Source organism: Ictalurus furcatus, chromosome 20, assembly GCF_023375685.1.
Source record: "Ictalurus furcatus strain D&B chromosome 20, Billie_1.0, whole genome shotgun sequence".
Taxonomy (NCBI): domain Eukaryota; kingdom Metazoa; phylum Chordata; class Actinopteri; order Siluriformes; family Ictaluridae; genus Ictalurus; species Ictalurus furcatus.
Window position 1 is genome coordinate 19,740,945 of NC_071274.1, and position 24,597 is coordinate 19,765,541.

The window sequence follows — 24,597 nt, forward strand, 5'->3', positions numbered from 1 at the left end:
GATGTCCACATTCTGTTGTCATTTGTATGTTTTAGCAGCTATGAGCATTATTTCCTTACAATGCTATTTTGTAAGGGCACGCGCAAAGTTCTCTGACCTGAAGACTTTCATTGAGTGGAAAAATGACTGACCGTTATAAAGCACTGGCACTGGAGACTCCTTCTATAAATGTTAAACAGGCATCTCCTTACAGAAAGCATCACCATATAAACTGGAATTTTTTTCTTTGTTAAACAACGTATTTATTACATTTTAAAGTTGTGAATTTACAGTATTTATTTAACGATAAAATACTGTTTTATTATTTTACAGGATTGTATAGTAAACGATTAGGCAGCTACAGCAGTGCATTGGTTTACCGTAAAATATCAGAAAACGCAGAGTGGTATGGATAATGTTTTTGGACGTAGTAAGAATGGTAAGTAGTAGGGAAAAAAAAATCATTCCTTTTGTTGACCTTGAGTTGAACTTTATATAATACACATTTTATTATTATTATTATTATTAATTCAGTTGTAGTGATGGTTGACTCAGTGCAAGCCAGTTAAGTGTAATGTGGTTGCTCAGTGTTTAGTCTTCAGAAGAACATATGTTCAAATCCCAGCACTGTCAGACTGACATAGTTGGAATTTTGGGAACTTTACTTGCAATACTTCTGCCAGTAAACGACTGTCAACTTTACAGTAAATATTTTACAGTGTATTACTATAGAAACTATATGAGTGTGTTAGAATAAACCAAGGAGTTTGCATGGTCTCCCCCTGCTTCGGGCGTTTCCTCCGAGTACTCTGGTTTCCTCCTCCATTCCAAAGACATGCGTTGTAGACTGATTAACATTTCCAAATTGTCCGTAGTGTGTGAATGTGTGTGGAATTGTGCCCTGAGAGGGGTTGGTACCCTATCCAGGTTGTCCCCCACCCTGTGTCCCGAGTTCCCTGGGATAGACTCCCTATTGGATGAACGCTACAGAAAACGACTGGATTTTCGTCAACAGTCAGAACTGTTGTTATAAAATCATATCCGAGCATCTACAAGTCATATCCGAGCATCCAGCAGCACCGATATAAACTGCATTACTTGTTAAAGGAGTTGAAGTACTATCTCCAGTGTTGATGACTCTTTAAAGTGTTTGTGTGTGCTCAGCCAGACTGACATGGATCCTGTAGTTGTGGTTTAGTCACTATATAAGCTAGTTGTGAATTTAACACGTTCTCTTGCTGTGCAATGAACAAAAAGGAGAAGAAGAAGAAGAAGAAAAACAAAAACCACTATGTATGTCTTCCTGTCTAAAAGTCATTCTTGTGCACAATCATGTCACAGTATAGTAGAGTCAGTTAACCACACCCAACACTTCTGTAACACAAACACACACACACACACACACACACACACACACACACACGCCACATTATGGTGGGCTCCATTCGTCACATCCGATAATGCAGTCTTGTCAGAAGTGGGCGTGTGTAGCCTGCATGTGTGAGTGTTTAAAGCGCATTAGACCAAAATTCAGAGTATATAAACTACACACACTACTAACTTTTACATCTAACTTCATCTAACGGAAACGCGACGAGGAGAAAAACGCACGAGATTGCCGGTAACTCTTCACGTTCTCTTTCATGTATCTATTCTTTCTTCTGAACCAGGGCTTTTTTTTTTTAATGCTTTGATCTCACGCAAGGCTGGGTCCAAAATCTAATAATACCACGAGTACTAGTAAATAAAAATAAACATTCTTCAACAACATGATAAATAGGCTACAGCCTGCGGCTTTAAATGCAATAGTATTATTATAATAGGATAGTTATAACAGCCTATACAGCAGTCTTTATATATTATAGACTATATGAACATTTAGATCTTGACTTTCACTTTTTTTAGGACATAATGCGGAAACAGTGTAATTTCAAAGGTTCTGCCTCATTTCTGTAGGCACTCTTGTATCAGAGTCATTCTGTGTTTTTTTATTATTATTATTTTATTTTGTTTGATTTTGAAATAGATGAGATATTTATTATGCAGTTTGGGACACGACCCAAAGTGCACAGATGATAGAAAACGACTTGTGTAAATCGGACAGCATGTATACCCTGTGCTGAATTGCGAATACAGTTTTGAATTAGCGCAAAGAATATTAATATCAGCTCGAGAGATATGAACAGTACTTGTGGAAAGCTCCTACTGTATGGGGTGTCAAAACTTGTGGGTGATGGTGGTGGCGGAGATCATCAGGAGGTCAACCCACTGACCACTTTATGATCTCTGCACATTTATTTACTAGCCAGATAAGACAAGTATGGATCGTATTTTGGCTATGAATTAAAAGCAATGAGAGCTTTTTATTCCTTCTAAACCAGTCACGTTGTGTTATTAACATTATCATAACATTACGGGACAAACAGGCTTCATTCGTTTCTAGCTGAACATCAGTAACAACTACAGATTATTATTTCTATTTCATTTATTTTTTTTGTAAAGTGATCTACAGTACAAATGAAGCAGAGACAGCTCCGAAACGGACAAAATCTGGAGGTTCTGAGATTTGAACTCAGAACCTTGTGGTCACTAGAGGCCCTTCCCAACACCTAATCTATCAGTGTTGATTTAGCACTTTAAATAGACATTAAAATCATCCTTACACACGTTAGACATAATAGTACCAAACTGCACCTTAGATTATCACTGAGGTGTACATCTTTTGTAGACCTCAGGCTTCCACACAATACAATACAGTACATACAGTATGATACAATATGATACAATTTAAGGTCTTAATGCATTGTTTAATATTTGACGATACCACTGAATCTGCTACGGTACGACACATTTGAATTTAATTTTGTAGCTTCGGATCGATATGGCATCTGAATTTGCTACAAAACAATATATTTCGGTTTAATTAAGTAGCCTCCATTGGACATGGGATCAACTTTAATACTGCTATAGGTGGAATGTATAGTTTAAAAATACTGTATGAATTTCTTTTTACTCACTATAATGTATGTTTGTTGCGTCAATTAATGTGCCTTTTAAATTGTTGTGTCTATCCAAATTGTCAGATCGTTATGTCCTTAAATGTTTGCATGTTTTAATATGTATCTTTCACATGGAAATGTTATAGTGTTAGAGTACCTTTATGAACAATTTAAGATACAAACATAGCTTTTAAAGTAAAGATTTCTTGGTGCGGTAAGGTACATGTACGTTTCCAGGTAAAAAAAACAAACAAACCTGGTACCATGTCAGCACCAAGGAATAGCCCCTTTTTTTCTGAGAATGTAGTGTAGCATTAATATTTACAGTGTTATTTAGTGTCTCACAGAAAATATATTTAAATAATTAGGCAACTGAAACAGTTAAAGCAATAGATCTTTATTGAGTTTATTGAGTAGTATAAAACTATATGCTCATGTTGTTAAACTTTATTGCAAATAACCTTAAGCTGTGTTTCGTTTGTTAATAGGGCTGGGCGATATATCCTTATATTATCGATATCATTATAAATGATTACTGTCATGTATTTCATGTAATGAAGGTTAGTACGGATGCAAATGCAGATAAGAGTTTATTTAGAGAGAGGGTCAGGCGATCAACAAACAGGCATGAACTAGGCAAGGGAAAAATCGAGAATGAGTAACAAGAAACTAGATCAATAAACATGAATCAATATAAGAAACAAGGTACAAACGCTTGGTATGGGGATAACACGCAATACTTCGCGAAGTGCAAAGGGACACGAGGGGTTTAAATGACACACGTAATCAGTTGTGAAACACAAGACAGCTGAGAACAATGATGAACACCTACGGGAAACAACCAATGACAATACAGTGGCGGAGACAGGACATAAACCATAACAAAAGGAGGTGTCGAAAGTAAACAAAGTCATTGTCACTGGAGACCCAAAAGCGTGCGTTCGCTAAGAACTCGTGCATCGGGCGCTTCGGGTTTCCGAGCATGCCGCATGCTACAGCGCTAGCTCAAGGGGAAATCGTGACAATTACGAGATGCACTTTTCTGAGATATCGTTGATATGGTGATGTATTTTAAAAAAACGTTTTTAATAATAACTAATTAAATTGTACTAAATGGATGCCATTGATTTGACCTATTTTTTAAAAACGTAATCTTCTTTGTCCAACCAAAATTAAAAATCATCCAGATGTTGATCACACCTCGGAGGTTGCCAGATGTTCCTGTTTTAAGCTTTCTGTGCAGGCGAGAAAATAAAAAAAAAATCACCCAGGTGTTGGTCACACCTCTGAAGTTGCCAGATTTTCAAGTTTTAAGCTTTTGGTGTAGTCTGGTTCACAAGTTAGCTTGATTGTCATTACAGTGACTGTCTTTGTCAACTGTCTGGCATCTTATCTACAGGCTTGCTGATCACATAGGAACACATTCACAACTTTTACATTTATCTAGAAATCATCTGTCATTGCTTCACACATGACTGATGGAATTGTGTAACTGTTCTCTCAGATGTTTACTGGCAGTGTTCATCACTGTCAAAATATAAATTCTCCAAATGCCTTGCACACATATATCCGGCTATACGACGACATAGCGGTGAGGAAGTTTGAGAGGTGAGGTGTTTTTATTGGGCGGTTTCATGTCTGGAGTGAGTTAGACTTATCTCTGCGCCCAGCCCTTTCCCTTCTGCATTCCAATGAGAAAAGTAAGGCTTAGCTTGCCAACAGCAACATGCAAAGAATAGGAGAGGTGGCAGGGGGCGGGGGGCAGGGGAAAGTTAGATAAACAAAGAAGGGAGGATGAGGAGGTGACAGAGAGGAGGAAATGATGAAATACATGAACAAATAAAATGAGGATTCAAATAATAAAGTCAAGGGCAAGAACTGACTGCTTGAAGCATGATGTTTAGGGGCTCAGTGATTATGGATCTGTATTTAGGACCGGAGTTCAAATCTCACAGGGGTTAGAGTTGATCCTGTACTCCTTTAAAAGTGTGTGAGAAGATGAGATGAGATAGAATATATAAACTGAAAATGTATCTGTTGTGGCTGTGCTGTTTTTTTTTTGTGTTTTTTTTTTGTTTTTGGATTATGGACCTCAGTAGGCTAAGAACAAGAAGAGATTAATATCGAGTGCATCAAAAATTACGATTCAAAAAATGAACGTAGGATTGAACCTGTAGTGGCTCAATTGTTACTTTGAAGACGATATAAATAGGAGATGTCCTCTTTCTTGGCCATATCAAGTTTTTGAGGCCTAAAAGTTTTCGACTGCCTGGATATTTTGTTTTTACACATTATTCACATGGTGGAAACAAACTTCTACTACAGGTCGTCTAGGCATTTTCATTTTTTCTATGTATTGTGCATAGTTTTGAATTTGCACATACCATCAATTGGTATTTCGTACTGCGTGGTACATATCACTATGAAACAATGAGGAGTCGGCTTGAGAAAACTTGCCTGAGCTGCACAGATAAGCACTATATGTGATGCACAATTACAAATAAAAAAATGGGGAAGCGTGACGCAGATAATTCGAACACTGTACATGTTTAATGTAACGTATCTTAAAAGGTTTAATATAATGTAACTTTAATGCAAAATCTAAACTGACATTAACTGCAGTTAAGTTCTTATAAACATAAGCATTACATTTTGATAAACTGTGAATCCTAAAAACTTCCAAACTTGAAGTGTAAGTGAGAAATATTTCTTTTCTTTAAAAAAAAACAAAAAACCTGTACATCACAAATCTGTAATGAATGGAAAATCAAGCCTTACGTTGTCTGAGTGACGACATCTTCGGTCTGTGAATTTGCCCAGACCAAAAGTTATAGCCTGATTCATCAAATGAATCACTGGATTTATAGGAATAAAGTTGGAAGAAAAGGCTTTAATTGCTAAATTTCTAGACGTTATGTTTATTCTCGTCATATGTTGAAATCATAACACTAAGGGTAAGGCGTCAGAGGTGGTGTAAAATCGGTGAGTGGTGATGATAAGACATCCTGTTAGTTATTGATTTCATAGACGCTGAACTCTTTGCCTGACATGACATGTAGATACATCTTGTGGTTTTCCCACTATATTCCTGCTCTCGGAGTCTCCTTCGAACGATGGATTATGATACCTTCACGCTTGCCCTGTGGAAGTTGGTGACAACAACTGTGGTTTTTGGGTTTTTCTTCACAGGTCTCACAATGTCCTTGGCTGACCTGTTCCATGTCTGGATGTTAGTACGCCAGTGGTTTCTTTCTTTTGCAGGACATTTGAAATACTTGTATTGTTTATCCACAATGTTTGTGCAATGCCTCTGATTGATTTTCACTCTTTTCTCAGCTTCAAAACGCCTTGCCGTTCTCCCATATACAGCTCTCTGATCTTCATCCTGGCTTATACTTTTTAACAACAAATGCAGTCTTCACAGGTGTAACTAAAGGCTAAAACTAAGAGTAGATATTCAGAGCTATTTATTGTTTAAACAATCAATCTTAACAGGATAATAAGAAAAACCTGTCACATGTCACATGTTACAATATTTTTGCTTGCCTACAAATTAGGTGGTCTGATACAAATTTTGTTATGGACTGTATAAGTTATAGCAAAATGATTGTAAAAATGACACACTCAATTAAAGATTATCAGCCATGGATGTAAAGCTCATAAAAAGATCTTGGCAATCATTGACAGGAAAAATGACAAAAATATGTATTGCTATGCTAGTAGAGTGGCATTTGTTGTGCTTTTTTAACATGTTGTTCTGGGTTTTATTCCAACAACTGAACCATCTCCCACAACACCATCTGATCAGGGCTGGTTAAGTAAGTAAGTTAGGTCTTGTTGTGGTTGTACTGAGACCATCGTCTTGCACTCCAGCAGCTGCAGCCAGCTTTCCATCTGGCATCAGACCAACAGCCAGCCCTCCTTTAGATCTGTGACAGATGATCAGCCAAGATCCAGGCACAGATATTTAACCCGTAATGCCACTGGATTATGGATCACAGAGCTCAGGGATATTGTTTGTGCCGTTAATGGCTTGTAAGTGTTTTATTTCTCAGCTGGCGACAGAAAAGCACCAATAGAGTAAAAGGGACTTGGAGTGCAAACAGACATAGCAGTTTAGGACTTTACTGGGATTGATGGACTTGGTGTGGTTCAAAGAACAGTAAGAAAGGTTTCTGTGGATTCTCTCTTTCTCTTTCTCACATTTTTTTTTCACTCTGTACAGCAGTTTCGCCTCTTTTTCAGTCACAACATGAAGAATGCCTCAGATTTATAGCATGTCTCATAGGGACAATTCAGACACTGCACGTCAGCCTTGGGCAATTTTTATCCGTGTCTTTCCCAGGCACTCAGACAGAATACAGAATAGGGATGTAAAAATTTATCAATTCAAATTGGTACAGCTGTGTGGTGATTACAGCGGTCCCTCCGGCCAAAATACACAGCTTATGCAAAGCCCATGTGGTATCATCCAGCCATTGTTCTTGTGGGGAAATTTATTTTATTTTTTTTAAATATGAGAAACTGTTTGCTGAAGCCAATGAGCTACATATAACTTGCAATTAAATAAGCTACCTAGTCAATGGGTTGCTAAACCTAAACAGTTGGCTAGCTAACACTAGTTGCTTGTGTTACACTAAGCTGTTGTCATTTGATTAACTTAATGTAAATAGCTAAAAAGCTAGCTAGCTTGGTAGTTAAATATTATTAGACTATTAAATAAAACAACTAAGGTACCAGAGAATGTCAACAGAACATTCAGTAAGTAATAGGTTCTAAGAAGGTTATGTAATGCTACAAAAATAACTTTTACCACAATATTTTTAAAACCTGTAGTAAAATTGTTAGCAGGGAAGATATTAAATAAGCTAGCGTTCCACCAAGAAGCAACTGTTGCAGTAGCTAAACATCAGCAAGTTATTGGAGGACATTAGCTAAACATATATAGTTACTGTAGATAGCTAATTAGTTAGCTACATAAAATACATAACACACAATGTTAAATATTACTAGCTTTCGTGGTACACCAAGAAGTTGGATTAGCTAAACATATATAGCTAAACAGCCAGCCTATTTTACTCTATGAAATTCAGCACTAAATAAAACAGCTAAGTTACCAGAGAATGCTAACACAACACTCAGTAATTAATAGAGTCTTAGAAGCTTCTCTAATGCTACAGAAATATCTTCTCTGCAATATGTTTAAAATGTTAAGTAATCATGAAACTGTTGAGACCAAAAGTTTTAAGAACAATTTAAATTGGATAGCAGGAGAGATATTAAATAAGCTAGTGTTCCATCACGAGGCTACCATTGCTGTAGCTAAACATTACTGATACAAGCTAGCTAGCTAGCTTAACGAGAATAAATTAGCATGCCAAATTTTCCACACACTAATTCAGTTCAATATAATTGTATTTCTATACAGTTGTACTGTACACTATAACATCAAATATTACTAAGTTTGTAAGGATGCTAAGTGTAAGCATATAGTAGACTCCTGGACAGTTTTTATGATTAATGCAGTAGTTCTTAGGTACAAATCTATAATATCCAGCTGAGATAAGTAAGAGTGAGTCTTGGACATAAACGGTTTTTAGGAAGTGCAGATATTTTGGGTGCACATCTTGTACTCAGATCATGTATTCAGATGAGAATCATATGATACTGACAAAGATGGATGAACAAAAAATGAAAACCTTTCACTATAAATGAGAGCTAAGTTCATTACAACCTTGGAGATGTGGGAGAGGTTTGATGAACTTTTGGATTCATTTCTCACAGCTGTGCATGGGTACAATAGAGAGCATGCGGCTCTCTATTCTCTAAAAAGGGAATCTGCTGATCACGTGCTGTATTCAGAAGAAAGCAGTCTGCGGGGGAATTCTGTGCTTAAGCTGCTGCAAATGGTATTCGTTAATTGCTCTTAGGTCATGGGCCAAGAAATCCTAAAAACTCTCGAAATCATTCTCACACGCCATCCCTCTCCCCTTTCTCCCATAATGCAGTGCATATTTGGGTAAGTGCGGTCATGGTCACAGGAGGGGCGGTTTAGGGAGTCAGAGACATTCAGACCTGCATTCCACAATCCCCATAAAGCAGGCACACACACACACACACACGCACGCACACGAGCACACCAACCCCTAAGAATGTGAACTCATAAGAAAGGAAATATGAATATGTGCCATACATGTTGTTTGAAGATTACATAATGAATGGTGATATAAAGACATGTTTGAACATTAACAACCACTTGTAGCAAGTGTATAGTGGGTGGGTGTGTCCATGACTGTGTGTGTGTTTGTGTGTGTGTGTGTGTGTGTCAATAGTGTATTTAGAATTTTGCAGAATGTTTATGCTCCGAAGCACTCTGTTTTGGGAGGCCTGGGTTGAGGAACACTATGCAGCATGAGGATTGTCGGGGGGAAAAACACAAGAAAAGTGATAAAGCTGTACAGATGAAGGGATGCAGGGAGGGAGAGAAAAGTCTAACTAGAGGAAAGGAGATTCGATGGGAGCCGGGAGTCACACAGAGACACACACACACACACATACACACACACACACACACACACACGGTTCACATTAACGCACAGTTAACCCTTTCTGATCGTATGAGCTTTTATGAGGCCACAGAAACGTCAATGAGGCCATGAGGCTATATTCCAGGTTGTTCACTTTCACTGTGAAATGCAGCTGTGTGACGTGAATAACAAATCCACTGGGTTTTGGAGATAAAGCCAGATGCAATTTAAGGCTCTTCAAGGTTGTGCTTGTAAATTCAGCAAAAACAACCCCCTGTTTATAGGACTTGATGCATGAAATGAAGTTTATAGCTCTTGTAGAAAGAGCGATTATGTTAATAATAGTGCAGGAACAACAGCAGGCATTGTGATTCGGTCAAACCTCAGCAACGGTTTTGTTTTGCCGTCTCACACGGACACACACACACACACACACACACACACATTCACATTCACTTCAGCTCAGTTGGCATGATGACTTTCTCAAGATCAACTTTTTTTCTACTTTGGAAATAAATAAATCTATACATCAACATTAGAGTCTGTGTGCAGTTTCTCCCTGAGTCATGGGTTTCCTCCTGGTTCTCTGGTTTCCTCCAACCTCCCAAAATCATCCCAGTTTCTAAATTGCCCCTAGGTGTGAATGCTTGTGCAAACGTGTGTGTGTGTGTATGGTGCCTTGTAAATGGACCAGCATGTATTTCAGATTTTCGTTCAGTGTTCGCAGGATAGGCTTCGAATCCACCTCAATGCGGACCATAAAGTGGTTACTTAAGATGAATGGATGAATGAATGCATGAGTAAACAATGTGGAATCCTTCTGTCTGAATTTATGTAGATTGGATAATTTAGGAAACTCAGACGGGTTGAGTAAAACACAAATCAATATTATTCATAGGCTTTTTGTCTTCCCGGAATTCAATGAATAATAATAGTCTTATTAGTAATAGGTTAATTTACGTACTATCTTTCCAATTCACACCAATCCAAGACGAAACAGCAAAAACACTAACTAGAGTCTCTATTCTCTTTCAGAATTTCAGGATCCAGCATGTCAGTCAGAGACGGTTCAGCCGTCGGCCGCTTCCACGGCGCTGCCGCCAGCAACGGACAAGCAATATCTGAGAAGGAGGTGGTTACTAAGGAAACGAGGCAGGAGGGAGGCTGTCGTCGCTGGTTCCGGAAAGTTTGCCCCTGTTGCTGTCGCATACAGAACAACTCCTATGATATTCCGAATGAACTGGACAACATGGTCAAGGATGAAGAGAAAGTGACACCATTTTCCGAGCCTCCTCAACCTCACACAGGAGACAACGAGCTGGAAGGTGAGACCGCTAACTCAGATCTTTACTAATTAGCATCAGTTCAGAACAATCAGAACAGATTTAATTGGGGACGTTCAGTTTTATAGGTGTGACATTTGAACACACAGACTTGCAAAGAATCTCAACACAAGCTCCGCATCAGCAGTTTGAGCGGCTGGTCATGTGACCTTTCAAAGAAAAACATAAATAGAGAAATATTCATTTAAATACGAAAGACGCTCTCAGATAGCAATGGACCAAATGGTGAACTCTTAGAGTTTATCCAAAACCTGGACAAATCACAAGCCTGGACAAGTAGATTTACTTTATTAGTTTTTTTTATTCGTAGCTGCCTTGTGGGCATGTAGTTTGAACAACCAAAAAAATTTAAAACGTTTAAAACTTGAAAATATGTGCTCACTCCCTGTTATAGTGTAACTATTACACATGCTGCTCAATCTGAATCCGGATTTGATCTGGATTAATTAGCATTAGCGCACTGAAGAAATAGTGATGAAACCAAACAAAATTAAGACACTAACCAGACGTGCAATGTGAGGAGAGAGCACCTCAGCTCATAGCCAAAACATTCGCCAGTGACTCTTTGTCGAGGCTGTAAATACATTCATATAACTCATTTGTTTCCCCTTTGTCTGTATAACTAGCTAACTAGCTTGCTATACATTATTACATTATATTAGATAGCATTTTTTAGCCTATTCAGTGTTCTGGGAAGCTAAAAATCGGTCTGAGAAGCACATTAGGGGTTTTACTTTCCACCCCTGTGATACTATTACACCAGACACTTGTACTGCACTTTGCTAAATCTTTATAGACCGTGCTGAGTGACATCTTGACAGCTCATGCTATGATAAAATGTTCCTATTTATAAAATTTTCCACTCTTTTATATGTTTTTTGTGTCCACTTTTTGCTACACACCTCGTCTTTTTCAGATCTGTCTCTGGTCGTACTCTCCATGGACCTGCTCAGCTCAAAGACTGGCCAAAATCGTAAGGAGCACCATACCGAGCAGTACTACGGCAATGAGCTCATCATCCGCCGAGGCCAGACCTTTCAGATTATGCTCGACCTTTCCCGCCATTTCAACATCAACACGGACAAGCTGCATCTGGAACTGAAGACAGGTCAGTGTGAGGCGTTAGATGCTTTTGTGACAGATAATATTTTCACATTACTGTGCCAATTGACTGACTTCATGCTGGGAGTGCTTATATGTCCACTATGGTAGGGTTACGGTTAGGGTTAGTATATGGCCACTATGATCGTATAGGTAGTTTACCTACTGGGTGCGAGTATGTATTAGGGTTCATTTTGTGACGCTAAAACCATTGAAAAATTAAACAGAGACTTTCTCAATATTTCTGTATAAAATTGATTTTATAAATAGGCTCATCAGTGTGAACCTGGTTACAAAATTATTAGAGGAAAGTGTAAAAAAAATAAAAAATAAACCTGTGTAAAAATCAGCTAGCTAACAGATAAAGGTAGTAATAAACCACAGCAATTTGCCAACAATTTTATTAAAAAAAAAAAGAAAAAAAGGACTCTTATTCTAGCAAAAAGCCAATATTGTAGACTCATTCCAGAAGTGTTAAATATGGTCAAGACATTGGACTTCTGACCAGAAGGTCATGAGTTCAAATCCCAGCAGCACCAAGCTGCCACTGCTGGGCCCTTGAGCAAGGCCCTTAACTCTTAACTGCTCGGTTGTGTCAATGAGATAAATGTAAGTCCCTCTGGATAAGAGCATCTGTCCAATGCGTAAATGTAAATAGATAAATAAAATCTCCTCGCAAAATACATCACCGTATCAACAATTACACACATTTTTAACTGTTTATTTGGAGCGTCCACCATACACTTTGCAGCATAGCTGCATAGCTGTCATAGCTGCTGTTGTAGAAGATTAATCAACACCTTTTGGCCAGTCAGAATAAAGAATTCAATAGTGCTGACCAAAACCAAAATGGGCGCGGGGGGAATCCAAAAAGTACCAATTCTTAGAGAAGATATATTGTATGTTCTTGTCTCCAAAATTAATGGAGCAGTGGGAGACACAGCTTGGTATTCAGTCATTGATAAGGACCTCATAAGGTCATGCTTTGAAAAAAAAAAAAAGTTAAAGAAAGAAGTTAATTGTAAATTTTGTTCAATTCTCATCTGTGCAAATACTACATTGTGCTTTAAAGGTTAATTTCACAATGTTACAGGCACGTGCTGAATGACCAACCTTGATTTCCCGATCTTGTAGATCACTCAGCCTGTAAGGAAATAAGAGGTTGCAACTGACTGGGGCTGACATTTATACATAGACTTATAATGTGGCAATGAAAGGAAGTGATTGCGGTTAGAGCATAAGAAGACTTTTCCTCTGCATGAGGGTGGGGTATAAATTGAGGAAGGGTGGAGAATTTGTGATAACTCCTTGCTGTCAATGTGTGAAATGCTAACAGAGAATAAACACGTGAAGTGTTACCCTCCATTCATTTCCCACAAGCGCATGAATTACACTATTACGTCTCATCGGTTGCAACAACTCAAATATTTTGGCTACTATCTCACACATACTTTTTAATGCCAGTTCGCATATCTAAGCGAGCTTGAGAAAATGCATCAAAGTTGGCATCGGACTTCTCTATACTCCAAGTTCATAAAGGGTGGGTTACTGTATGTGTTTGCTCTATAATAAATCAATTGCCGAATGGACAAACATTCCTGGAGTTGTTTGTACTTCAGGTTAATAGAGTTGTAGCCTGATAGGCACTCTGTAAGCCTACAAAATTGAGAGGTTAAAGTTCAAAAAACAAAACATTGTCCAACACCTTCAACACACGCTCTTTTTTCCTTTAAAGGCCCTCTGCCGCTGGTGTCAAAGGGCACGCACATCATCGTTCCTCTCGTGGAGGAGCTGCAGGACCTGTGCTGGGAAGCCAAGATTGTGGAGCAGAACGCCAATCGCATCAGGCTGTCAATCAACTCTTCTCCCACGGCTGTCATCGGAAAATACAAGCTCACAGTCAGCACCCGGAGTACAGAAAGCGAGCGTGTTAACGTCCATGACCCCGAGAAAGATGTCTACATGCTCTTCAACCCCTGGTGTGAAGGTGAGATATGCAAAGAAATAACTAAACACATTTTCCACAGGGGAATATTTTCACCTAAAAAACCTCATGTGACTAACTGCAGAAATAAAAACAAGTAAAAGCGTTAAAATGATGTAAAATAAATGAAAAAGAAGATATATTGAAGAACAACAATAAAATGATAAAAGGAAAAAAATTGTACATGTACCCGAACAACAGTAACTAACAAAATTCTAAAAACAAAAATTGTCAGCATTCCTACATACGATAATAAATTGTTCCTAAATGTTCTTTACTTCATTTATTAAGATATAGGTATTGTTAATAAAACCCACGCAGCTTGTCATGTTACTGAGAAATCGTAAAGTGCAAACTGTCCTGAAGACCATCCTGTGGTCGAAAACCTACTGGCTGTTACAAAGCACTGGTACTGGAGACTCCTTCCATAAATGTTAAATGAAATGTCTCCTTACACCAAGCAATCATCACATGTCAACACATGTTTAATAATAATTAGGCTTATATGGATCATGTGGTGCGTTTGCCATACGAGTCCCTGTGATTTAGCGGTTACTATAGAAACGGTGACATTCCAATAAGTACATTAATAACATTAAGATTAATAAACCTGTGATTTTGCTTTACACTGCTGTAAGAGCTGCTTGTATAGAAAATGACCAGTCAGAATTGCGAATTCAACATACACAACTCACATATCAGAAGCTTTGCATTTGCATATTAGAGAGTTTCCCAGATATTAAAGTTTGGCTTACAGCACATTACCTTTTCTTGCATAACCTGACATGCCTTTAAGACATTTCAGATAATTATGCCTGTTTGTTTTGCTTCTCTACATTTGTCTCAAAATCTTGTTTGCTTGGCTGAGGCAAAAGTCAGTGTGGATTATCATGTTTTCATACTCCCTACCTCCCTCTCTCTCTCTCTCTCCCTCTCTTTCTCTGATTGTCTGTCTGTCTCTGTCTCTAACTCTCCTTTTGATGCCAAATTCCGGAGACGTTGCGTAAGGAAGCAAAGATGTTCCAAATCTCCAGCAGAGCTCTAATCTTCAACTCCTCTCCTTTTGCAACATTTTCCCCTCTCCCCTTCATCCCGTCATGTAATTTCCCAGCTTGTGTCTGTAAAAATATGATTTTCCTTCACAACCTTCACTGAAGAGCACTCTTTCTCTCTCTTCCTCTTTCATTTTCCTTTCCTTATAGCATTGTCGATATTTCCTTGACCTTTGCTATCGCCCTGTACATGCTTGCTCATTTTAATTCTGATCTGTGCTTCCTCTATTCCTCCACTGCCCTCCACTTACATTCCTCTGAAAATCATCCCCATGTGTGAAGAAAGAAAGAAGGAAAGAAAGAAAGCAGCCAGTGTTCTGCTCGACGTAGTCTGTGTGTGGAACAGAAACACCGGAAAGCACAGCACCCCACCTCGCTCTGATAAAGTCACACAATGAGAGTGTTTCACACTGCAATCTCACTGAAAATTTCCAGGCATTGTGTGCCCTTTAAAAAAGTACAAACCTAAATCTTCCTTTATGTTTCCCATTTTTCAGACGACCAAGTGTATATGGACGATGATGCTGAGAAAAAGGAGTATGTGCTGAACGACACTGGGAAAATTTACTATGGCACAGAGAAGCAGATCGGCGCTCGCACGTGGAACTTTGGACAGGTGCATTGAGGAGCGAGAACAGCTAATAATAATAATAATAATAACAATAAAATAAATACAGGAGAGAACATATATTTAAAGGATATTAAGCATGTGCACATCAATAAAACTAAACACAATTTGACAGCAAAACATGAATAGGTACATAGGAGCAAAAAAAAAAAAATCATTTAAAAAGAAGAGAAAAAAACAATAAGAAACAATCCGGTGGAATAAAAACAACGAAGCAGATCGATTTATAGAATGAATGATACCGAGTAGCAACAATTGTAATGGCGAGATAGTGGATCTGCGATAGATGCGTGTCCTATATTCTTTTTATTTTTGGCCAAACTGTTCCTTTAAGGTTCTGGTAGTTATAACCTTTGATATACACATATAGTTTACACATTTTAGTATCTATAATACTGAGCAACATTCTCATTTCTAGTCTATTTGTACCAAACGTGCGTCTCTCTGTTCGTGTTTCTCAGTTTCAGGAAGGGATTCTCGAGGCCTGTTTGTATGTGCTGGAGAAGAGCGAAGTTCCTCCATCAGGTCATGGAGATCCAGTGAACGTGGTGCGAGTCATATCCGCCATGGTGAGTGAACTTGAAGATATTAAGCCACATTCATGATTTCGATATTCTTATGCTTAAAAATATTCCTTTAATACTGTACTAGGTTCGTTCCATACTTCTTTTGAATACCAAATATGGTAAAGAGAACTCAAACAAACAAACAAAACAAACAAACAAACAAACAAACAAATAAATAACACTAAATTTTGTGGTTCTCTCATCTGTCCTTTTGTGTACTTTGTGTTTTTATTTTATAGTCTATCTTATAAGTTGTAATTACTCTACAGTCTGGGCTAGAAAGAAATCAGCCCCTGCCTCACTTCTTCATGCCACTCTGTGTATAATTCTTACCACCACTGTGTAACTGTTGTGCGATAAAAAAATAATCCACCTTAAGACGTTTGTTAACGGCAAATAATCTCACCTGGATGGCGGAAATGAACATTATGCTGATGTCTTTATATTTATGAAAGACCAACCGGCACTGAGTATAATATCGGTGAAATATTATTGTAGAATATTACTGTATTATTAAACCTCAGCTGATTCTGCAGTATGTGGTGAGTTTCTGTTTATCCTGTCATTGGTCTTATATGGACAACCTCCAAAACAAACAAACCTTTGGAAAAGATCGACTGCCAAATAAATATTAGATAAAATATGTTGCTGTTAATTAAATTCAGTATTGGCATCACACTCAGTACACCGTGCATGTACAGCGTCTTTACTTTGTCGTTGAGCCAAAGATTTTTTTCTTTGGCAGTAATCTTCCACAAGGTATTGCAGTTTTATTTTTAGTTTACCACATAAACCCTTTTGTACAGTATGCAACACTGGATTTTACTCCTGGCTTGGAGATGCTATTTAAAGACACATTTTTAACTCGATATTCCAGATCAATTCCCCGGATGACCGTGGAGTTCTGGAAGGAAACTGGTCAGGGAACTATCTAGGTGGGACGTCTCCTACGGCATGGAGTGGCAGCGTGGACATTCTCAAGAAGTATCACAAAGAAGAAGGCGTTCCTGTTAAATACGGCCAGTGCTGGGTCTTCTCCGGGGTCACCACCACAGGTATGTGTGCGTGTATGCAGAGGTCTCGACACTATGTCTCACTACTCTGCTAGGATATTCATAGCTGCCACTGGCCAATAAGAGCATGTCCCTGGACCCAGGACCCTGCTGTCAGTTTGTCCCAAAATACCCTGACCGCATTCCCAGCAGTCCTCCACACTGTGGCCCTGACTCATGTGTTACGTGTGTGTGTGTGTCGCTCTCTCTCTTTGTATTTCTCACGCCACCTAAGGGCCTTACCAACCCAACAGAGTCTGAGTTATTTCATTATCTGATTAATTCGCTGGCCTGGGAAAACCATTCACATGGTGAAATTTTGGCAAGTGCTATTTATAGATCTGAACATGACATGGTTGCCTGAACTTAGTTTCTCTTTTGCATGCAACTTAACCACATATAAGAGTCCCCAAAAATAAAAAAATAAATAAAAAAGGGAGAAAATTGCACTTAAAGATTTCATTCTAGAGCATCACAGACATTTTGGCAGCTGGTATCTGATTACAAGCTGTGTTTATTAGACTGGATCAGTTTCGCTATGGTATGAAACTATGCAGCAACTTGATAACATGACGTTAACTGTGTGACCGGAGGTTTTAGACATCTTTACACAAACAAACTATTTTGACCACTATGGCAAACTGGCTCCTTACCTGAAAATAACCTCGGTTAGATCAGAAAGGAAATAAAAACATTTCCACATTTGTTTTGTGAAATATACTTATTATTGAAGTTTTGTGAAGCAGAAAAAAACCCCACATTTTAGCCAAAAACAGTTTGTCTTGTTTGGCTGTTTGTCAGGATTTTTTGAAAAGTTATTTCAGACCACCACACACGTTTACTCAGGTTCTCTCTCTTACCCACTCCACTTTCTCTCTCTTTCAGTTCTGAGGTGTCTTGGTATCCCAACTCGGAGCGTAACAAATTTCCAGTCCGCCCACGACACCGATGTCTCCTTGACCACCGATGTGTATTTTGACGAGAATATGAAGCCAATTAACTCCCTCAACTCCGATTCCGTGTGGTGAGTTCGACTATTCACGCCGATACTAATCACCAAATCACTCAAAGTGTATTTCAGCCGATTGTAAATACGCATATAGAATGTTGACATTGTCTTAATGAAAAGACAACGAAGAAAGAATGTACAGTATAACTCTTCTTAACCCAGTGGTTGAATTGTACAAAATCAAGACTCTTTAGAAATCAGCTAGGTTGCCTGCTAATGTAATTTATTTGTTGGAGTGTAATTTAATTTAAATACAATCCTTAATATTATAATCTCAAATTTTAACACTTTTTTTGTCTTTTGGCTTGGCCAAAACTCTTACATGTTCACGTTCCTGGATGGTATTAAAACATCGACATCTGATGTGATAAAATAATCATATATTATCCAAAAAGGTAAAAAAAACAATGGTTTTACAATGATGATGAAATTTGTCATATTGTTAATTGGGAACATTATAACACAACCTTGAAATTCTGCCTCTGGCTCAAGCTTTACCTATTGTAAAGCATCTTCCTTCTCATTAAAAAGGCTTCAGTTTTACACAAAAGGCTGTTGTGAAAACCAGCCAAAGAGTCCTCGATGACCCCTTTCCCCGTCTATATTCCACTTCTTTCCTCTCTCTAGGAACTTCCACGTGTGGAACGATTGTTGGATGGCTCGTCCTGATTTGCCACCCGGTTTGGGGGGCTGGCAGGCTGTTGACTCGACCCCCCAGGAAACCAGTCAGGGGACGTTCCGCTGTGGCCCCGCCTCCATCATGGCAATCCGCACGGGCCAGGTCTACTTGAAGCACGACACACCTTTTGTCTTCGCTGAGGTGAGTACGGAAAGGAAAATAACCATCAGTGAGTGGAATGGATGCTATAATCCCTTTGTTCCCTGTTTGTTCTTCTTACTAGCACCAGTAACACCAGTAAACTTTGATGGAGTCCTTTGAAAAGACTTTTCCAGCTAACGTTATAGCCCTTACAACCAACCATATACATACTGTAGTTGTGCAAATTTTGAATGCTATTTGTGGATCTATATGCAGATATGATTCTATGCAAAAACACAACAAAGCAAAAAAGAAATCTCTATCCCTCAAGGTCCAAGTTCTATTGTACCACCTGGAATATCTAGCTAGTCAAAGAAATGATAAACAGTTGGAAGACAATAATGTACAGATGGCTCAAACTTATCCATGGACTATCACATGCGTCAAAATGCACCATGTCATTTTAGGTGAACAGCGATAAGATCTACTGGCAGAGGAACCTGGATGGCACTTTCTCTCAGATTCACATAGAGAAGAACGCTGTGGGACGCTGCATTAGCACCAAGGCTGTTGGCTCTGATCAGCGTAGTGACATCACACACCTGTACAAACATCCTGAAGGTGAGAACACACAGACAAACACATTTCACACAGTACATTCTGTACACTTTTAATGACATCCGTTTATCAAATTCTGTGCAGTAAACAGATTTACTTATAATAATGTACCTGTTTCGAAGTCATTAGGTGATTACGAAACCCTTAACGAGAACTATTCAGTGCAGAAATGGTCTGGGATGAGGACTAAGAAGAGCTGTTCATGTGAATGTTCTTGCTTTAAGGGCTCGATTGATCAGAGCACGTATTTAAGAATACAGCTGGAGATATTAATACGTAAGGCAGATAATCAGAACCGAGTCACTGACTTCACCAGCAATGTTTAATGGCGTAATGGCTCTGAGTTTCCACTGCATCAGACACTATCGTCTGAACAAGGTCAGAAACAGCAGAGTCATCTGGGAAAACTTTGGATTGCGTTATGTGTTAGTGTTGATGGGATAGTTTTGTCAAGGCAACATGATTCCTCACATGTGTCATCATGTTCATGGCTTTCATCCAGCACTTATGCCTAGAGGTCCATTTCCCTTCTTCACCTGCCTAAACTGTTATAAAAGATCTACTATATTACTCATTACTCAGCAGTGGATTCACTATCCAACATAGCACTGATCCAGGTGATCTCCTCTGATATTATGAATCAGAAGAGGAACGACTGCGGTGAACCAAGACGCTTAATGCTGGAAAAAGAAAGATGGTGTCATCCCGATTACGGGAACATTTTAAATTAGTTATTTTGAGCCCGATAGAACGTAAAAAAGGGAGACGTTGAAGAAGGTTCTCGAAGTTCGATGCTGATATAGTGGCCAAGAGTAAAGAGCTTAAACTTCTAAGCTTAAACTTGTAGTCTTATCATACTTTACTAAAGAAAGTTATAATAGTGAGCTCACATGGTAAAGAGGTATCACAAGATATCACAACTTTAATACTGATTTCTGATCTCCTTTTCTAGGCTCTGAAGAAGAGCGTATCACCGTAGAGACGGCCTGCCGCTATGGCACCAAGCCAGACGTGTACGCATCGGCAGCGAAGAATGACGTGTGTATGGAGGTGCGGGTGGAAGGTGAGGGGCCGCGCATGGGCACCGATGCCCACCTCAGGATAATTTTGAAGAACCAGAGCGAACAGCCTCGCAAGACCACGCTGCACAGCCAGGTGGCCGTGATGTACTACACAGGTGTGCTGAAGGACACGGTGAAGACTGAGAAACTTCCCGTGCATCTCATGCCAAATGAAGGTGAGCTGAAGAGAGTGCGCATGACATGAAACAACTGACAATAGAGCTATGAAGATGACAATAAATCATGATAAATATAGTACAATTAAATAAAAGAATTTGTCTGTCAAGTTTTTAGGTCATACAATTCATACATTTTTCTGTAGTGATAAGTCACGCTGGTCAGAATATATGAAACCTCATGAATTTGTGCCACTGTGCCAAATAAGGTATTTCCTGTTATTACTTACAGTTTGTTATGACAGCTACTGTATAAATAACCTATCGTTCCCTCACCAACCTTACTAAGAAACTGGACAGAGCAAAGGTCTTTCCCATGTCGTAAAAAAATACTTACACTGGAAATACTAAATTAACATCTGTTTTACTTTGTTGTTACTTTGTGATTTAGCTGTTACTATAGAAACAATAATGTAATACAATAAGGCCATTAATGCAAACCTGGGATTTGAATGAATAGTGTCAGAGCGCTGTTATAGAAAATGCATGATCACCTTCTGACCAATCAGATTTGTCGAATTTGTTGTTGTTTTCCACCAGAAAAAGTTATAGACTGGGTGCTGCCCTACCAGCATTATCAGAACCAGCTGGTGGACCAGGCGGCGCTGATGCTCACTCTGTCCGGTCGAGTTAACGAAACCATGCAGGTGCTGGCTTCTCAGACCAGCTTCAGGCTGCGCACGCCAGACATCCACATTGAGGTGAGAAAAACACTTAATACCAACTGATAAAAATACCTTCTGTGTTTTAGTTGTTTACGTTCAACAGCTTTAGGTGATATATATATATATATAAATCAGCATTACATTTTATTAGTGTTTGGAGCTTTTATACACAATACGTTCTGTTTTTCCAGCCTCTTGGAGAGGCCTATGTAGGGAAGGGGGCCACGGCCAAGCTGACTTTCACCAACCCGTTACCATGCACCCTGCACAACGTAGTACTGCGAGTGGAAGGTCTCGGACTCAGGAACCTCCATCCCATCAAAGTCGGGTAAGAAAATTTTAAGGTGCACTTATTAATTCTCATTTTCTCTTTCTTGTTAATGTACGTTATAGCACAAAGGTACACCACTCTACAATCAGAATAAATAGCAGAATAGGCTTTTAGTTCAGGGTTCCCTATTAAGATATACACTATATGGATGTCTAATAACAGTAAAGTAGCCAAAATATCTAACCATCTTCTCTGATATTAACAATATAAACCTGTACTTATGGAAATAGACACACAAAGGGCATTTCAGTGCCTGTGGATACTCCTAAGGGCAGTTTTGTACAGAGGTGAAGCTGGAAGAAATGAAATGAATTAGCGTTTTGGTTTCAGACATTTATACTATATGGCCCAATGTTTGTGGACACCTGACCATCACACCCAGACTTTATGTGGATGTTCCCTACTCAGTTGCAGCAAATGTTGGAAGCACACAGTTGTATAGGAAGTCTTTGTATGCTATAGCATTACAGTTTCACTTCACTTGAACTAAGACGCCCAAACCTGTTCAGCATGGCAATGCCCCTGTGCACAAAGTGAGCTCCATGAACACATGGTGCTCAGGTGTTAGTGTGGAAGAATGTTCAGGGTGTGATTGATTAGCTGTCCATACGCAATTTACCATATAGTGTAGATTTTATCATTGTTCTTATGTTAAAATGGTGTACACAGTATAACATGTTTATATAACATTATAACATTAAAATGCACCATTTTTGACAAGAACAGAACAGACTTATATGCATGAGCTTATATTATTGATGTGTTCCTCAGCGATGTGAGTAAGCATGCCACGGTGACGGTGACGGAGCACTTCATCCCCTCTGTCGCCGGGACGAAGAAGTTGGTGGCTTCTCTGGACTGTAAACAGCTCTCACAGGTGCACGGTGTCGCCGATATCATCGTACACGAGTGACAGTGAATGTAATCTTGACAGTGTACAATCTTTTTGGTACACCTTTTTTTTTTTTTTAAACAACACTTCTGTTTGTATGATTTCTTTTCATTTCAGTTACTGAGCCATATTAGACTTGTAGTACTGAAGCTGTGATGCTGTGGGATGTAGAAATTATTACAGATTATTAATCTGACCTCTTTTCTCTGAATGTTATGAAGCGAGAGAGGGAGATTTACATATTTAATTTAACACTGCATGATGAAGCGCTAACATCACGGAGTACTGAGTGCCCACTGAGTGCCCTCCACTAATATTGGCACCCTTGGTAAATATGAGCATAGAAGGCTGTGAAAATTTGTCTTTATTGTTTAACCTTTTGACCTTTTGTTCAAAACAATTCACAAAAATACTCTGCTCTCATGGATATCAAACAATTGCAAACACAAGTTTATCAAAAAAACAAAACAATCTTTGTTAAATATTGTTGTGCAACAATTATTGGCACCCTTTTAATCAATACTTTGTGCTGCCTCCCTTTGCCAAGATAACAGCTCTGAGTCTTCTCCTATAATGCCTAATGAGGTTGGAGAATACATGACAAGGGATCTGAGACCGTTCCTCCGTACGGAATCTCTCCAGATCCTTCATATTTTGAGGTCCATACTGGTGGACTCTCCTCTTCAGTTCAGCCCACAGATTTGCTATAGGTTTCAAGTCAGGGGACTGGGATGGCCATGGCAGAACCTTGATTTTCTAATTATTTTTTTGGGTTTAACCTGTGTTGTGTTTGCAATTATTTGATATCCATGAGAGCAGAGTGTTTTTTGTGAATATTTTTTAACAAAAGATCAAAAATGTTAAACAATAAAGACAATTTCCCACATTTTTCTTTGCTCATATTTACCAAGGGTGCCAATATTAGTGGAAGGCGCTGTACTTAACCATCTCTGTATTAACGTGTTTATAAGAAAAATAACAGAAATCCAGTATTAATGTGACCTGTGTTAATTACAGCTAGACTAATCATCCGCATATTTTTTTTAAACCTTTCATTAGAGATAAATCCAATTAATGTAGCTCTTGCTTTATTTATCAACATGCACTATTTTTTTCAAACAAATGTTGTATTTTATTGTTAATAAATTGACATACTACATTGACTAATTGACATGGCCAGAGGTTGTTGATTCCTTACATAAGAACAGCAGGTTTTCTCAACCTTGTAATTAATCCATTTAAGAAAAGGTGTTATTTAACAAAGAGAAACATAATAGTTGATATGGTGAAGGTTTCGATGTTGTAAGGAGATGTTTATTTAATGTTTATGGAAGGAGTCTCCAACGTCAGATAAGTTTTCTGAAAAGGGAAAATCTTCAGGACGGAGGAATTTGCGCTTTCTGGTTTCTCTGATTTTTACTATGACCAGCTGTTTTTTTGTTTTTGTTTGGTCTCAAAAGAGAAAAATAGGAGGCTGGAATTTAACCATTGGCAAGTTACTGTGGTATAAGTGGAATAAAACACTGTCCTTCCTATTACAGGAAAATAATCAACGACTAGGTGTCATGTGGCTCTTCCATAATAAATATTTCCTGTTTATCTCAGTGCTACTTTCATATAAATAAGCGCAGTAATCTACACGCACATGCAGTTGACATGATAGGAAGCTTCATGCTGTAAGTGCCTGAGAATTCTGAAAAGCTGTCCAGCATACAGAGCTGTGATTTAGCACAACACACAGCAGATTACTTGAAAAAAAAAAATAACTCCAGCTGCTACAAGGAATAAAATTTAAGGAAAAATGGCATGCTGATTAATAAAACGTTAAGCAAAATATGGATGGCTAAAAGTGAC

The 24,597-nt window shown here is 38.6% G+C and overlaps 1 protein-coding gene across 1 annotated transcript; it reads left to right on the forward strand.

Moving 5' to 3' along the window:
• The first annotated feature begins 642 nt into the window (after nt 1-642).
• On the forward strand, nt 643-23,911 carry tgm1l1 (transglutaminase 1 like 1). Its single transcript, XM_053652079.1, has 14 exons — nt 643-1,600; nt 10,541-10,830; nt 11,765-11,956; nt 13,685-13,936; nt 15,483-15,601; nt 16,075-16,182; nt 17,057-17,234; nt 18,117-18,255; nt 18,868-19,060; nt 19,468-19,621; nt 20,571-20,855; nt 21,396-21,556; nt 21,712-21,848; nt 22,623-23,911. Exons 2-14 carry the CDS (start codon nt 10,557-10,559, stop codon nt 22,762-22,764), a joined length of 2,334 nt encoding a protein of 777 aa, XP_053508054.1. The 5' UTR covers nt 643-1,600; nt 10,541-10,556; the 3' UTR covers nt 22,765-23,911.
• The last annotated feature ends 686 nt before the right edge of the window (nt 23,912-24,597 follow it).

Coding starts and splice junctions, on each gene's coding strand:
- tgm1l1 (XM_053652079.1), top strand. CDS start 10,557: ATGTCAGTCAGAGACGGTTCAGCCGTCGGCCGCTTCCACGGCGCTGCC. Junction 19,622..20,570: donor CCTGTACAAACATCCTGAAG/GTGAGAACACAC, acceptor CTCCTTTTCTAG/GCTCTGAAGAAGAGCGTATC. Junction 20,856..21,395: donor GCATCTCATGCCAAATGAAG/GTGAGCTGAAGA, acceptor GTTTTCCACCAG/AAAAAGTTATAGACTGGGTG.